Source organism: Sycon ciliatum, chromosome 8, assembly GCF_964019385.1.
Source record: "Sycon ciliatum chromosome 8, ocSycCili1.1, whole genome shotgun sequence".
In the NCBI taxonomy this organism is placed as follows: domain Eukaryota; kingdom Metazoa; phylum Porifera; class Calcarea; order Leucosolenida; family Sycettidae; genus Sycon; species Sycon ciliatum.
This window is the reverse complement of record NC_088650.1, coordinates 3769822-3785246: the sequence shown is the minus strand read 5'-3', so window position 1 is coordinate 3785246 and position 15425 is coordinate 3769822. Positions and strand designations below refer to the sequence as shown.

The 15425-nt window shown below is 46.8% G+C and overlaps 1 protein-coding gene across 2 annotated transcripts; it reads left to right on the top strand.

Annotated features, from left to right (window-relative positions):
• The first annotated feature begins 618 nt into the window (after positions 1-618).
• On the top strand, positions 619-15142 carry LOC135822308 (uncharacterized). 2 transcript variants are annotated; one of them, XM_065335049.1, is made up of 15 exons: positions 619-1223; positions 1519-1719; positions 2500-2622; positions 3570-3665; positions 4078-4176; positions 4421-4546; positions 5482-5598; positions 6145-6243; positions 6944-7042; positions 7993-8058; positions 8771-9754; positions 10035-10244; positions 11269-12405; positions 12910-13218; positions 14026-15142. In XM_065335049.1, the coding sequence occupies exons 2-15, from the start codon at positions 1546-1548 to the stop codon at positions 14488-14490; spliced, it is 4104 nt and encodes a 1367-aa protein (XP_065191121.1). In that variant the 5' UTR covers positions 619-1223; positions 1519-1545; the 3' UTR covers positions 14491-15142. The 2 variants fall into 2 exon arrangements, with proteins under 2 accessions (XP_065191121.1, XP_065191119.1); XM_065335047.1 differs by having other exon boundaries at positions 619-1306.
• Positions 15143-15425: the final 283 nt, after the last annotated feature.

The window sequence follows — 15425 nt, the reverse complement described above, 5'->3', positions numbered from 1 at the left end:
GGGCATTCGGGAACATACCTGGATTCCATATCCAGAAAACCGTGCGCTACAAACAGATGTGGTGCGTACGCACTGTGAGACCTGTCCGCAGAACATAGCTATTTAATAGTATTAGTACCATTTTCAACAAGGACCGATGACACTTCGGCGGGACGAAAAACTTGGGAATTCCTGCATTCCCCTGGCAACAGAAATGTGACACTGTGTCGCGGAGTAGCCAATGACAATGTGCCATGCACCTCCATCCCCCATCCTGAGAAGTACATGATTGTACTGTACATATATTATGAGTTTATGTACACCCGATCCAGTGTCACTGATCGTTCTGGGATATCACCGTGACCTGCATGGTGCCTGTACATTTCGATCGTCTTCACGGGACATTATTAAATTTTGCATTCGGGTCGAGTTACAACGTTCAATACAAGGATGCGTGGACAGATGGCGACCACGCCTGAGAGATTCGTCCTGTGTCACTCCGTGCCGCTGGCGGGACCGATCCATCGCACACATGGTTTCCCTCCTCGGGTGCACGAAGCGGAACGGAAAGTCTTGCTGTCTCCATCCAGGCCCAGGGCTTTTAACCCTTTAAAAGCATTCTCGAGGACCACGAGTGGCCGCTCAAGGTTGGACACAACAACTCTTTCTCTCTCCTTCTCTCGGCTTTGTTGTAACCTTCAAAAAGGGACCATCTAGATCGGATTTCTCAGTTAGTGTTTTGCACTCGTCCGACAAACACTCAGCTGAGCCCTGTAGTGTAGAGAACTCCGCAATCCCGTCCAACATGGTCCATTAGGACAGTATAAAAGTCTTCGTCGCATAAACCGATAGTGTGTGAATGACATTTTCATCCTCACTGACCTCAGTGTTGCCCTGAGCTATTGTCAGCATTGATCAGGGAAAGCGGATTCAGAAGAGTGCATGCGTGCGTGTGTACCACCAAGATTATCAGCAGATCGTGCCAAAAGCCTCGTTCTGACTCCATGCAGCTGACAGTGACACTCTGACAGATGTTGGTCGTACTTGTAGCACTCTCTCCGAAGTTTCTGTGTGCTCTTCGAGTGGATCTGTGGCAGAGACCGTGCGTGCTCCGGCTTGCAGCCGACTGGTCAGCTCCGCATTGAGGTGCGAACTCTCGTCACGTCTGCTGGCGAGCGTGGAAGCAGTGTCGGGTCGGACACGCTGCTTCTTTTTCTGCGGTGCGCCGCTTCTTTCAGACTCAGGTAGGAGTGCGTTTCTTCCTTATTCCTCTTTTGAAAATGACAATGGCGGGTTGCCGTGGTTTGCGCTGTCTCCTCAGCGCAAGGTGAGCGATACGGAGGATCAAATCAATTGTTGTTATAGCTATAGCTGGAAATGTGTGTGTGTGTGTGTTGTGCATGAATCAAAGCCCCATATGAGCATAGCGGTGTTCACACTTTCACAGTAGTTCGAGAAAATAATTGAAAAACCCGTTGTTGTGTTGTTGTGTTGTTGTTTGTGCCGCTAACCTCCTTGCAATCTTGTACTCGCGTGCAGAATTTCTCAGTTCAACAATTAGACCAAATGCAGAAGGTGGGTGAGATTGTCTCCAACCTGTTCAAGATGAACGCAAAGAAAGCCCAGGAGCCCGCGCCTCCTCACGATGAGAAAGCCCTGCAGAACTACTACGACTTCGAGAGTAGCATTCGCACGGATCGCATCGACAGAGCGCTGCATCTTATCACCGTGCTCAATGAGGTGAGTGGTGGTGGTGGTGTTTTCGACCGCACGACATGGCAGAGTACTGAGTACTGAGTAGTTCATCCTCTAGTCAGTTCCTGCCCCAACCTGCGGAAACCCTGACCATGTCTTTCTTTCGTTCAAGACGGAGGGATACAAACCATGTTGTCAATTCTGAGTTGGTTTGGTGGTTGGTTAGATTGTGTTCCATTGTTTGGAGCAGCCGCCGCATGATGATAATATCAAAATTAATATCGAACGGAAGGTCTCGCTGCCCTTGTGCTTACCAGATGTTCTCCCCAACAGCAGGAGTACAGGGTTGGGTCCAACGTGAAATCTACGTGTAGGCCACGTGTGGAATAAATTTGGGGCTGGAAGCATTGATTGAAGGAACTAAAAACCAAGTAGGTGCTTGGATGCGAATTCGGAGGACGCCTATAGTGACTAACAGAGACCCATTGTTTAGTTGAAACCCTGATTGGGTCAATAATCGATGAAACCAATTGCCTACTGGAGTAGAGATTATGACGATGGATATTTTCCCTGCGGATAATGTGCATATGGATCATCGGATGTGCGTCAAACTGGTGTGTGTGTGTGTGTGTGTGTGTGTGTGTGTGTGTGTGTGTGTATGTGTGTGTGTGTTTGTGTGTTGAGAGGGAGGTGCATGTTTGTGTATGCATTCATGTATGTACATGACTGCATGCATGTGTGTGTATATTATGTGTTTGCATGTGTGTATAATTTAATTATGTGTGTATATATTTGTGTGTGTGTGTGTGTACTTCTACGACACAGGAGGAGACCTCCACTGGCCTGTGGTACGCAGCATTCTATGGCAGGGACAAGCTAATTCCGCCGCTCATCACACGGCTTAAAGACTTTGGAACAATCGAAGAGTTCCTGGAGAAGAATATCATGGTAAAAGCGTTGAACAGTTCATGTTGGCATGTTGCTGATGCTCCAATCACTGTGGATGTGAGCTTATCCTCACAGCGGCGTGCCCTTTGGGTATTCTCTTCTGTATAAGTACAAATTTCAGTTCACGAAATCTTTCGTTAGATCACTCCACCAGCAGGTTCGTTACGTACTAAATTTCGTTTTTGGTCAAGGTCTGTCACCCCGAACGTTCAGAAACCTTAGTTCGGTACAAACTTCAGTTATTTCATGCCCGCTAACGAATATAGCTAAAGTTAATTCCAAACAAAACTTTGTACTCATATAGTAGTGGCTACATCCAGCACTACTGGAGTCGAGGGATTAGTTCCTCTGGGGCACTATTTTTCAATGTCCATCACAGATGGGGCACTATTCAAGAGAGGGCATTGTTTTTTCAATGCTGGCACATTTACACCATCCCCAATAAAAGCAAAAAAAGCAAAGAAACGCAGAGCCTAAAGTTTACTGTAAACTATCACGGCTCAACATAAAGGGCAGCAAGAACTGGAATTTTGATCACCAGTTCAATGATATGGACAAGAACATTACCAAAAGAACACCAGACCAATTACTTGCAAATGCGCTTGGTTACAAGAAGGTGGGGGGGGGCACTATTCAAGAGAGGGCTTTATTTTTCTCACTGGCTCTTATAGACTGGGGCACTATTCAAGAGAGGGCACTATTCAAGAGAGGGCTCTAATCACGCGGGTATGGTGTATGAGTACTACATTGCGCATGCTCAAGGAGTGACAATGTAGTGTGCTGGCTGCTGGCGCATAATGTGAATTTTTACGCAAGCCATTGCCTCTTATGCATACCATGAAGCAAATGGGTGCACTCTCTGCACGTTATTGGACCATTCTCATGTCATGGTGTGTGTGTGTGCGTGTGTGTGTGTGTGTGTGTATGTGTGTGTGTCGGCAATGCAGGTGAATCAGTCCATCAGTGTGGCTGCGGAGAAAGGCATGCTTGGAGCCATCAAGCTACTGATGGGGATTGGTGCTTCACTGGAAACTCCCAACTCGGTAAGCGAGATGCAGCACTGACGCATGCAGACATGCTCATGTGAAGCTCTGCTTGTGTTCAGTAGGTCAGTGCGCCCGGAGCGGGTTATGACAAGGTCCTGCGACAAACACACCATTGTTTTCCATGACTGGCTTACAACTGTCCAACTACTGTGCTCTATCATTCACATGACAACGACTCGGTCATTCAGTACAGTAATTTCACAAATATTTGGTTCGCTTTAACTTTCGGTATTTCGGTAGACATCATCAAAAACTAGGAACTTCTTCTGCACCTACACTGTCTGTTCATCTCACCCAGTCCTTTGTCCTCTACCTAAAACTTTGAACACCGAAGACTATTGAAATTAGTGCATGCGGCTAGTATAAATTTCTCAGCAAGCCTTTGCGTATTTCTGAACACTTTGCTCAGGACAAGATGACACCGCTGCACTGCGCCGCTGCACACAACCATGCCGAGGTTGTGGGCTTCTGCCTGGAAGAGGGTGTCGATCGGAACGCCAGGGACAGGGTAAGTTTGTATGCCATTCTCTATGCCTGCCGCATAGCTGGGTTGTCTTTGGCTGCTGTGAAAGACTGCAATGCGCCATTGTGCAAGGACACCTAGCTATGTGTCCGACACAAGTCAAGTGCCGCGAGAAGACGCTACACGATGAATTGTGACATGGCAAGACGATGAGATGATGAACTCATTCAAAGTATTTTAATACTTTCCTCCCCCCCCCCTCCTTTCATTGTTTTTTGGGTCAATTCAGCATGGCAACTCAGCGTTCCACTACGCAGCCAAGCAATTGACGTGTGCCACAGCAAGAGTTCTCTACAAGTTCATTGACCAGAACTTCACCAGATGTATGGAACAAGAGCTGAATGTGGAGAATAATGTAAGATTAATATCGTAAAACTGCCCTAACCCAGGCAGGTTGAGACCAAGCACTGTCCATACTGACTAGGAATTGTGCGTAACTTAACACATACATGTACTTACTGAATGCAACTAAACATTTTTATGCCAATCAATAGTTTTTTGGGGCCTTTTTTCGTAGAATTTTTCAAGTTTGCGGCTCTCTATGGGTCAGAAAGGTGCCCGGATTAGGGACGTGCGGATCTGGGCAAGTTTACTGTACTTTAGTAGTTGAAGTGACAGTTGAAGTGGCAAGAGGAGACGTACATGCTTCAAAGTACATGTGATACATACATACCTGTAACGTTAGTTGCAATGCTGTCCGTGGTGTTTGTGGCCGCTAGTAGAGCGGAAGGTCCTGCGTGACAAGTTGAGCACTGAAGTGGTGATGCTGGTACAGGCGAAACATCAGTCAACTTGCACTTATCTCGAGTTTGAAGGCTAGATGTCATACGAGTCTTGTCAAGCCTGGCCCGTATCAAACAGCAGCTGGTCTGCAAATTTGTATACACTGTAAATGCATATACCCATACTGTCGCGGACATTGAAATCCTTTAAAGAATTCAGCGGCCACTGGGCGCTGGCCTTGCAGCCGCGAGCTCACACGTGCACTGCTGGTGCATGTGAACTACAGGGCATGTACACGCTAGATGCAGTGAGGTCATCCCAATGGATTTCAATATCCAGAACAGTGACTTAAATACATGTGTATACATACAGGTAGGCATGCAGGCAGGCACCAGATAGAGCAATGCCCAGATTGTGCCTGTGTACAGACCGGTCACCCATTGTTTAGTTGAACCCCTGATTGGGTCAATATGTGCATACGCACGCGGATGATAGTGTACTCTATCGAGTGTACAGTCATGTAGGTCCTATAATGTAACATTCACTTCATGTATTCATGTACCGTAGGCTGGATACACACCGTTGGACGAAGCCTTCAAGAACTGCTGCTTGAAAGTAGCGGAGTACTTGTGGAAGAATGGCGCCAAGGTCAACCACGTCAAGAAGATTATGGACAGAGACAGAGTGAGTTGCACAGGGCTTTCATGCTCGGAACTGATCTTGTATGAGGAACAGTAGAGCTTGTTTAAGGAGATTCTGCTTTCATCAATGATGTCCAGGTGTTGCCTGTATCTGGTGATGCTCCTGACTGGGTGGTATTTGGAATTTCTGTCCAACTGATCGTCAGCTAGATACAGATGATAGTGTTTCACCCAGATATAATATACAGTATACATAGCACATATTATGTGCCATGTATACTGTATATACAGTGCCATGTATACTGTACATACAGTGCCATGTATACTGGATATACAGTGCCATGTATACTGTATATACAGTGCCATGTATACTGGATATACAGTGCCATGTATACTGTATTTAAAGTAGGAATCAAAGCAGGCATGAGCCTACTAGCAAGTACTAACAATGAACCAACTGGTAGCACCTTGATTACATGTTTTGCTCCACACTAACCAATGGCGGTCCAGACCCGAGCATCGGCTTCATTTTTGTCCTGTACTCAATATACCTCTCTGCTTCTGTCTGGTCTATCGGATTTCACCATAGACGGGCCGCACATCACTGCATCTCTCAGTGTATGATGGCAACCTGGAGCTGGTCAAGTTCCTGTGCAAGAGCAAGGTTCCTCTGAACTTTAAAGATGCGGTGAGGTTCACAGCATGGAGGTCATGTCGGCAATGCCAGCACTGCATTTGCTGTGATGGCTGTTTTGACTGTGTGAGAGGCTTTGTAGGCCGCCAACCATGCCCTTGCATCTCCACTCAAGCTTGGATACCAGCACAGCACTCATTGCGTTTTTTAAACGGTGATACACTGAACAGTCTGGAAAAAGTGACTATCACCAAGATTCGAACCAGGGACCTTGACTGCAGGGCTGCTGGAACTGGTCCGGTTGGTCAGGTTATCACCGGACCAACATTTTAGCCACTAACACATGTTTACTACCATGGAGGGCATGTGTACCCGCCATATCATACACAAAGAGACTGTGTACCCGTCATATCATACACAAAGAGACTGTGTACCCGTCATATCATACACAAAGAGACTGTGTACCCGTCATATCATACACAAAGAGACTGTGTACCCGCCATATCATACACAAACTGTATGAAAGGAATTGAAACTACCGGACCATTCAAAATCTTCTTCCAAAGGAGGTCCTGTTTATGTATTAGAGTGTTGCATATTTAGTTGACCTTGAGCCCTGAACTGTGCAGCTGACAACTGTTATAGAGCTATGGAGGGAGTTCAAGGAGAGTGGGAGAATAGGCCGCAAATATGGAAAACTAGGAACAGGAAAACCCTTAAAACCGAGTGTCAATTCCTTCTACTATTGCTACAGAATGGGAACACTGCTTTGCACACGGCTGCACGCTTCAATCACGAGGACATCGTTGGTGTGCTTGTCGGGGCTGATGTTGATCTTGAGATCAGGAATGAGGTGAGTCCACTACTTTAAAAGCAGAAATTTTCGGTGGTGTAATATTTTCGGTATTCTCCAAAATCGGCCGTTCGGTGGAGGGAAATTTTCGGTAAACCCGCTTTCCAGGTAAGTGTACTAGTACTCGGTGCTTTATTTTCGGTAAAAATTTCGGCGCCGAAGTTACAGAAAATAAAACACCACCGAAAATTTCTGATTTCACAGTATGGTACCGTAGCGATGCACATTCAAGCACATGTGCCTATAGCCAGGCATAAGCGCACCCTTACTTAATAATCATAAGCCCATGGGCGTATAAGTGAACTCAATCCTGCGACACGCTGACGCCACAATGATGCCATCTTTACAGGATCCAATGTGCCATGTCCAAATTCCATACTGGTAACTCGACTATAAGCGCATGTGCCTTTATGTGCGACCAATCGACCTTCAAAAATTTCAAATATTGCAAAACTCGCTTATAAGCGCATGGGCTTAAATGCGGGTGACTAGGGTATGTTGAAGATGGATTGTGCATGGTCCCGTGTACTGTACAATAGGGTTGAATGCTGAAGAACGTCATTGGCAAGGGTCAGCTTGGGACGATAATATTATGTTTTCAGCAATTTGCCTGGGGTATTTTAGCACTTCCTACGCCGTCGATTGGATTGGACTATACACTATACACTGTCAAAGCCTGTGGCGTTCCTTGCACTTCAGGCTTTGACAATATTGGGCTCCATTTTCTTCGGTGCACAATTCTCCTGTCACTGATAATCTGTGTGTGTGTGTGTGTCTGTGTGTGTGTGTGTGCGCGCGCGTACGCGTGCGTGCGTGCGTATGTGTTTTTGCATGGTTGTGTGTGTCTGTGTGTGTGTGCCTGTCTGTCTCTGTGTGTCTGTGTGTATGTATGTGTGTATGTATGTGTGTGCGCACGTGTGTGTGTGTATATATATAATATCTACATCCAGCAAGGCAACACAGCCCTTACTATTGCTAGACAATGCCAACACCACACCTGTGCTGACATTATCGCGGTAAGGGAGTGTCCAGAAATAGCAATATTTTTCAGAACAAAAGTTTGCCATGTCTCCTCATTGCTCTCTCCTCCCCATTATGGACATATGTGTGTAGCGATATTTTCCGACACAATATATTTTGTTTTTCAACTTCCTGATAAAGTGAACAGGCTTTTAGCCACCCTCCTACAACGTAGTCACATCAAATTTATTTTGTTTCAGGGACCACTGTTAATATCTTGGGATGACCCCAAAGGTTATTATTACTTTTTTTGTCATAATTATATTGCTTGTGGTCAGGTCTCACACTAATAATATTAATAATAATAACACAGTTGCGCATAATGGAACATTAATATTGTGCAAATAATCTACTACAGGTGATAGGAACAAGAAAATCGATTATGGGTTTTCAATAATATTTTTGTTATAAAATACACAGTAAATACATGTCGAACAAGTAACGTAGTTGCGTGATGTCTGCGGCCTTCATCCTATTCATAGCTATATTAAAATTAATATTGTGCAACATTAATGTTCGGTCATGCTGTCTCTTGATGATAAATCTTCCCATGGTGCTGAGAAAACAATAATAGGCAAGGTGCCCCCGACCCAAAATACTAGATGGTGCAGACATTGATGTAGGTTTCATGGTTAGCTGGCTGCAGGTGGGCCTAGTGGATTGAATGTGGATTTTTGGCTGGTGTCTACCCTTGTTATGCTTTTACAGCGAGCCACCAACCGCAAGCTTGTGTCAGTATACGGAGTGTGCGACAGTGAAGATATCACCATTGGCGTGGGTGGTGCACCCGGTGCAGGCAAGACTACCTTCATCGACTCTTTCCAACGCTCCTACTTCTGGTCAATCTTCACCAATGAGAGCCGAGCGGACAAGGGAGCCACCGAGCTGTCGTCGCGTACGCGTGGAATACGTGTTGAGCGCACCAGGGACCCGCTCGGCAGCCCAAACGTCTATCACTTCCTGGATTTCGGCGGCCACCAGGAGTACATTCCGTCGCACAGTCTCTTCATCAGCGAAAGCACAACGCCGGCAATGGCCGTTTGCTTGGTGGACGCGCAGAAGACCTTTGAAACACTGAGTGATGAAATGGAGCTGTGGTGCGGAGTGTTCATCAGCTGCCATCGCCTGAAAGAATCGAAACCGGAGAAGGACGAGAACGAGGAGCCGGAGGCAGAAGAGGGTGAATTTGATTACCTTGGCTGCAGATATGACAGCGACGAGGACTGCCCACCGCCGAAAAAGAAGGCCGATGAGTCAGAAGATGAGGAGAAGAGTGAGGACCCTGATGAGGATAAGACAGCCACCGATTCGGACCCTGAGCCAAAACCCGCGGCAACTGCAGACGAGACGACAAACACCGAGGATGAGGATGCCAAGGACGGAGAAGAGGAGAAAACTGAAGAGGAGAAAGCCGAGGAGGAAGAGGCTGAAGCAGCTAAGAAGAAGAAGAAGGAAGAGGACGATGCTCCTTTGAAGATGCCATTCCTCCTGGTTGTCAGTCGCCTCGACTCTGAACGTATTCACGAACAGACCGAAGTAGTGCTAAGAGCTTACGGAAGGATTGTTCGCAAGTTCCGCCATCGGCTGGCATTCGAAGCTGAACCCATCTTCCTGGATGCCCGCAAGTCACAAGCGAATGGACTAAAGGAAGCGAGGGGACACATTCAAAGACTTTCCTTGCATCTTCTCAAGGTCAGCTGATCCAATGCTGCATTCTATGAATTTCTTTCTCTCTGTGGTATTGGAAACTATTCTATCTGTGCAGTTACCTACATCTATTTCCAACTCCTCTCCAAGTTTGTTGAAGTTCTGTATCCTCGTCTCTTTAAGTTAACGTTTGTATGAAAATTTGAACAACGGACCTTCACTAACACCCGGTCCTCAGTGCACTGCTCATGTCAGCAAGGTGTTTAGGCTTCTTTAAGAGAGCTCTCATAATAATTATATCTGTGGCAATGTTTTCTGTTCTCAGCATACGGACAAGACCCCACGGCTTATTCACGCCGTCAGGAAGGTTCTGCCAGACGTGCGCCGGAAGATCGGCCGACCGTTCACGGACCGTGAAACGTTCAAGGAGACCCTGCTCACAGTTCTGGAGAACAAGAAGGCTGGCTTGCACATTCGTACCGGCGTTGAGATGCTGATCGATGCCGTGCTGCAGCTCCTGTCCTGTTGTGGCGAGGTACAGTACACACTTTTTTTACTGTGTTAGAGAAAGGACAGAAGAGATAGGTGACTGCCTCCAGTAACGGGCCTGTAACCTCACAACTCCGAGCGCAATACAAATTGATCAACAGTAGTAGAGACGGAGCAAAAGGGAGAGAAAAAGGGACGGAGAAAGTGTGGCCTTAAAATGCAGAGGTGTTCTTAGTTGAGAGGTATTTGCTAAGCGATGTTCTGCTGTACATATAGCTGCATGCTCAATCCTACACATACTGTGTATGCGATACAGCTGGATGAAAATACAGCGGTACCTCTGGTATGAGTCCACTTGTCTTTCTAGGGAAAATATTTTAGACGCCTAACATGTTTTTACAGACCACCTGTCAAATCACCTGTGGCTGGAGCCCACCGGTTTACAATTTCTAGAATCAGACTCAAACATTCATCATTGTAAGGAAAACATTTCTCTCTTATCTCGGTGGAGCAAACTCAAAGAACAAAGCAATGAAGCATGCGGCCAGCAAATCAAGGTACGAGCGTTGCCATGGCAGATCGCCAGCAACTTAGCCAGTGTACGGCGAAAGGAGATAGTGTGGGAAAACAAGAAGGTACGAGGAGAAGGCTGTAAAGTCAGGTGAATGCGAGAGAGGAGCACTAGTGGTGATAATCAAGAATGACGAAAGGAAGATCAAAAGAGAGAGAGAGAGAGAGAGAGAGAGAGAGAGAGAGAGAGAGATCTAGAGAACGAGGCTGTCTGGTAGTCGTATGCAATATCTCCAAACCGGGCTTAAGACACCAACCATCTCACCTTTCAGACTATAATTCAGCATGCATTTGAGCCTACACTAGGTTAGTGTTTAGCTACTGGAGCATCATATCAACTTCAGTACAAAGTCCCACTTCATGTACAATGCTGCTCAATGAAATCCGATCGAGTTACCTGACCATTGCTGCCACAGAGAGACCATCTACATGGTATGTGTGTTTCAGGTGGATTTTTTAACTTAATTCTTTCTGCATTCCCTGTTGCGTTCTTCTAACAGGTTGTCGTCTTCAGTACCACTGAAGATCTCAGACATGTTGTGGTGCTGAGGGCTGAGTGGCTGTTAACCACCATCGTGGGGCATCTGTGCTCGCCGAAGAACTTCCCACGCGTTCTGATCAGTTTTGAAGACCACGACTCCGCACGTGCCGACAAGAAAAAAGTGGAGAAGGTGCTTTCGTCCTGCGGCGGGCATGGTGATGTGATTCTTCAGATGTTGGAGAGCATCGGGATCTGCATCATCGATGAGAACTGCGTCATCCTGCCCAGTAAGCTGCCGGAGCGCAAGCTGAAGGAGGAGACTCAGATCGGCCTGTGGAAGCGCGACGCTCGTCTGGTCACCTACTCTGGTGTGTACTACCAGTGCGACGAAGGGGTGCCCATCTCACCCGGTGTGGCACCGCTCATTCAGATCCGCTGCTTCAATCAGTTTGTCAGTCAGCACGGCATGAGGTCCTACCTGTGGCGACATGGCATACGTGTGCAGCCCTACGGCAGTGAAGTTCAGGGCACGATTGTCGTTGCTCCAAGTCGTCTCGGAGTGTACATCGCCTGCCGTGGTCCGGTCAACAGTCAGCGTCATCAGTTTGCACTCATCCAGATTCTCACCAAGATTGTCCTTGCGGTCATCGACCGGGTCAGTCCGGGCTCCAATGTCCACCAGCTGATACTGAGTCCCAACGAGCTACAACGTCTGGTCAGTGAGCAGAGCGCAGACTTCCCGCGTGTCTTCTACAAGCCAAAGAAGGTACAAGAGCTGATGGACATCGGCCAGCAGATCATTGCTGACGTTGATGCAGCCGCCAAGCTTGGCATCACTGACAGTGTGATTGATCTGCTTCACCTGCCCGAGATGCACATCCATCTGATGTCACCTGAAGGGCGCAAGGAACTGCTCGAAATGCTCCTGCAGCCGTCACCGCGTCATCCGCAGGTGGTCACTTGGACCAATCTAGCGTACAAGCTGGGCTTCAACCGCCTGGAGATTGAACAGAAGGCAACACTTCCCAATCCGATTGACGTTATTTTGGATGAGTGGGCACGCAAAGGATATAACCAGACCATCGACGAGCTGAGACGCTTATCGTCTGACGTCAACTATGAAGTGTCACGGATTCTCGAAGATGAGATGAGAAAGGTATGTTTGATATTGGCTGACCCTTGGTGGTACACGTGACAATGGATATTGGACCAGAACTTACCTCCGAATGAAAACCACTCTTGTGGGCTGTATAATGAATATTCTTCAAAATGTGAGACAATGCATGATCACTGTGCACATTGAATTTTCTTGTTGTAAATCACAGCACATCTTGCATTCGTAATCAGGCTTTATCTTTCTTATCTCCGCCGAACACGATATACTAGGATTGGGTATAGAATATATTCCTTGGCAGCACACGGCAGCACATGCAGTTTTACTATTTATTGCAGATATTAGGCTACTCTTTACTTCTCTAGACAGCTCTGTCACGTCAAGCGGAGCGACGTGTCCTGGTCATTGTTGTCAAGTGCTATGCACAATAGCCACCAGGGATTACTTTCAACTGGTAATGTGCTCCCTGATGCCGTGGTAGCTTCAAGTCTACATAATAGTGATGATGATTCAGGTGGACGCATGTGTTTGTTGGTTTCTGTGCAGTCATTCTGCGGTGAGTCAAACGTGTTCACGATGCAGCGGCACTATGACCGGCGCAATCGTCAGCGACGACAACAGCTTGAGAACGTACGCCGCATGTCAGAGGAGGCGCAGAAGAATGAGGAAGAGGTGGGCAGGAAGGAGAGAGCATCAGATAAACGAGCGAAAGCAGGCAGACTAGCCAGCTCGTCATCCGTTGAAACTGAGAATGAGGATGATCCGTCGAAGAAGACTGAAGCCAGCGGGCGTCGGTGTGTGAAGTTTGGTGAGGTGCCTGAAGTGCTGACATTTGAAAAGACGCCGGACACTGAGGTGAGTGCTTTTGTTGCTTGTTCAGGGGGCATCTGAAGGTATTTTAGTGTGGTACGGTCAGCTATCTGAGGTACAATTTACTAGAGTGTGGAGTGTTGCAGAGCCGACAATTTTGCGACTTTAGAACCCAGATCAGTGTATTTTATTGATTCACAGGGTATACCTGGGACAAAAAGTGGTACGTACAGCGCCCCTGGTGTTGTATTCTCCTATTTCAAATCGCAAAAGTGTGCTTGAAATAAAAATGTACAACTGCGATGCCTGACTGCAACGCAGACGCATGGCCATGGATGTGCAGACTCAGCTGGGCAGCAGTGGATGCAGGGCTGCAGGGAAAGGCATTGCTGTAGATGTGTGGATGCCGGTGATGTGCGGCTGCCTAAAGATGTGTGACACTAAAACTGGTTAAGGAAGTAAATCAGTGATTTTTTATACTAAAAATCATTAAGAAATAGTGGTTGCGACTTTGACGCTGATTTTTTTAGGAATGGGTGTGCTCCCACACTGGAGCTCGCTCTATTCCGCCGAATTGACTTGACACTTGACTAACTCACGACTGCCGTCCAGAGCGCACGACAGTCGTGGGTCAGTCAAGTGTCAAGTCAAGCCGGCGGAATAGCGCGAGCTCCAGTGTGGCAGCAAACCCATTCCTAAAAAAATCATTAATTACATGTTAGTGCATGGTAGTTCAGGCTTTTTTACTTTTTGGCTTGTTAGTGCCCTGGCATTGAGCCTACACAGAGACTTCTTCACTGCTACGTTAGCTCTGAGTTTGCTTTTTGATTGTTCTCGATTTTCCTAATGCAGGACCCCGATCGTGGTGTTCTGAGTACGGGAGTGGATGCTGAACACCATGGCAACGCAGCTGCATGTTCCTCTGCTGCCACAGTCGTCCAGTCGGAAGCTTCCAATCCTGCACTCTCGTCAGACCATCAAACTAGCAAGAGCGATGGAAGCAGTGTTGCTACCTTGGCAACTTTAGCACCGGCAACTGCGTCACCCGAAATCCGTGGCATTCTGAAAACGAAACCACTGTGGCATGGTCCCGACCTCATGGGTGATGACAGTGTTGAGGATGAATGCGAACTGGAAACGCCAGATACGCATGGCACAGAGGAAAAACTCTCGGATGATGCAAATGCTTGCGAGAGTCAACAACCGGAGTGTGATGGCACCGAGCCTCTGGATAAGCTGCCAGTCCGTGAAAGCATGGAGGTTGAGTTGATAGACTTGTCTTCGGGCGAGGTAGCCAGCCCGGAAAAGGATGCCTGATGTTTGTGATGTCGCTCGACAAACAGACAAACTCAGTTTGCTTCTGTGACCTTGAAAAGTGAGACTACTTTTTCTCCTTTGGAACGTGGAGATATTCTTACTGATCTAGGCTGTCTGTACGGCGTTGTTACCAGTGTGTTTTGTTAGAAATTCTCTCCGAAAAAGAAACAAATTATGTCAAATTTGCTAAATAAAGTTACTTCTCTCTCCTAAACTTTCTCCTCTCTTCCCCTGGTTATTTCTTATTCTTTCTTCCTCACCCATACATGTACCTACAGATGCAAATGGATTCCTTTTTGGAGAGTGATTTCGCATTCCGTACAGGTTATGATACATAAACTCCAAACAGGTGCAGCCAATTTTGTGGCTCCCCTTCTTTTGATTACATGCAAACTATTTCCAAAAGCCTTGCAATAGAGTATTTACATGCAAGTGTGGCAACACTTGGGACTTATAAGCATTCGTGACTGTCTTTTTTCTCCTGTAAATCATCCCTCCATCCAGAAACGGTGCCCCTTTGTATTCCTGATTTTTACTATTCGCATTCTAGTGGCAATTCAACATTAATTTCGATATTGACACAATGATATTATTATAGCACATGCAAGTAGCCTGTACATGCATCATTGGTTTGGATTTTGCAATTCCCATATACAGTCTACCTCCCTTATAACGACACTGGGCGGGGCATCAAAAAAGGTGTCCTTATTCGCGAAGGGTCGTTATACCCGAAGTCTCATTATATGTATTACAGTGGGATGGGACTTTGCTCTGGGCGTGGAAATTCTGTCTTTATTCGCGAATTGTCGTTATACCCGCAGTCGTTATTAGCGAAGTTGACTGTATGTGCTCATTACTCCACAGTGATAGATAAATACTTCAAGTAGGAAATAATATTGGCCATGTCGGAACAGATGAAAAGTATTGTACTTCAG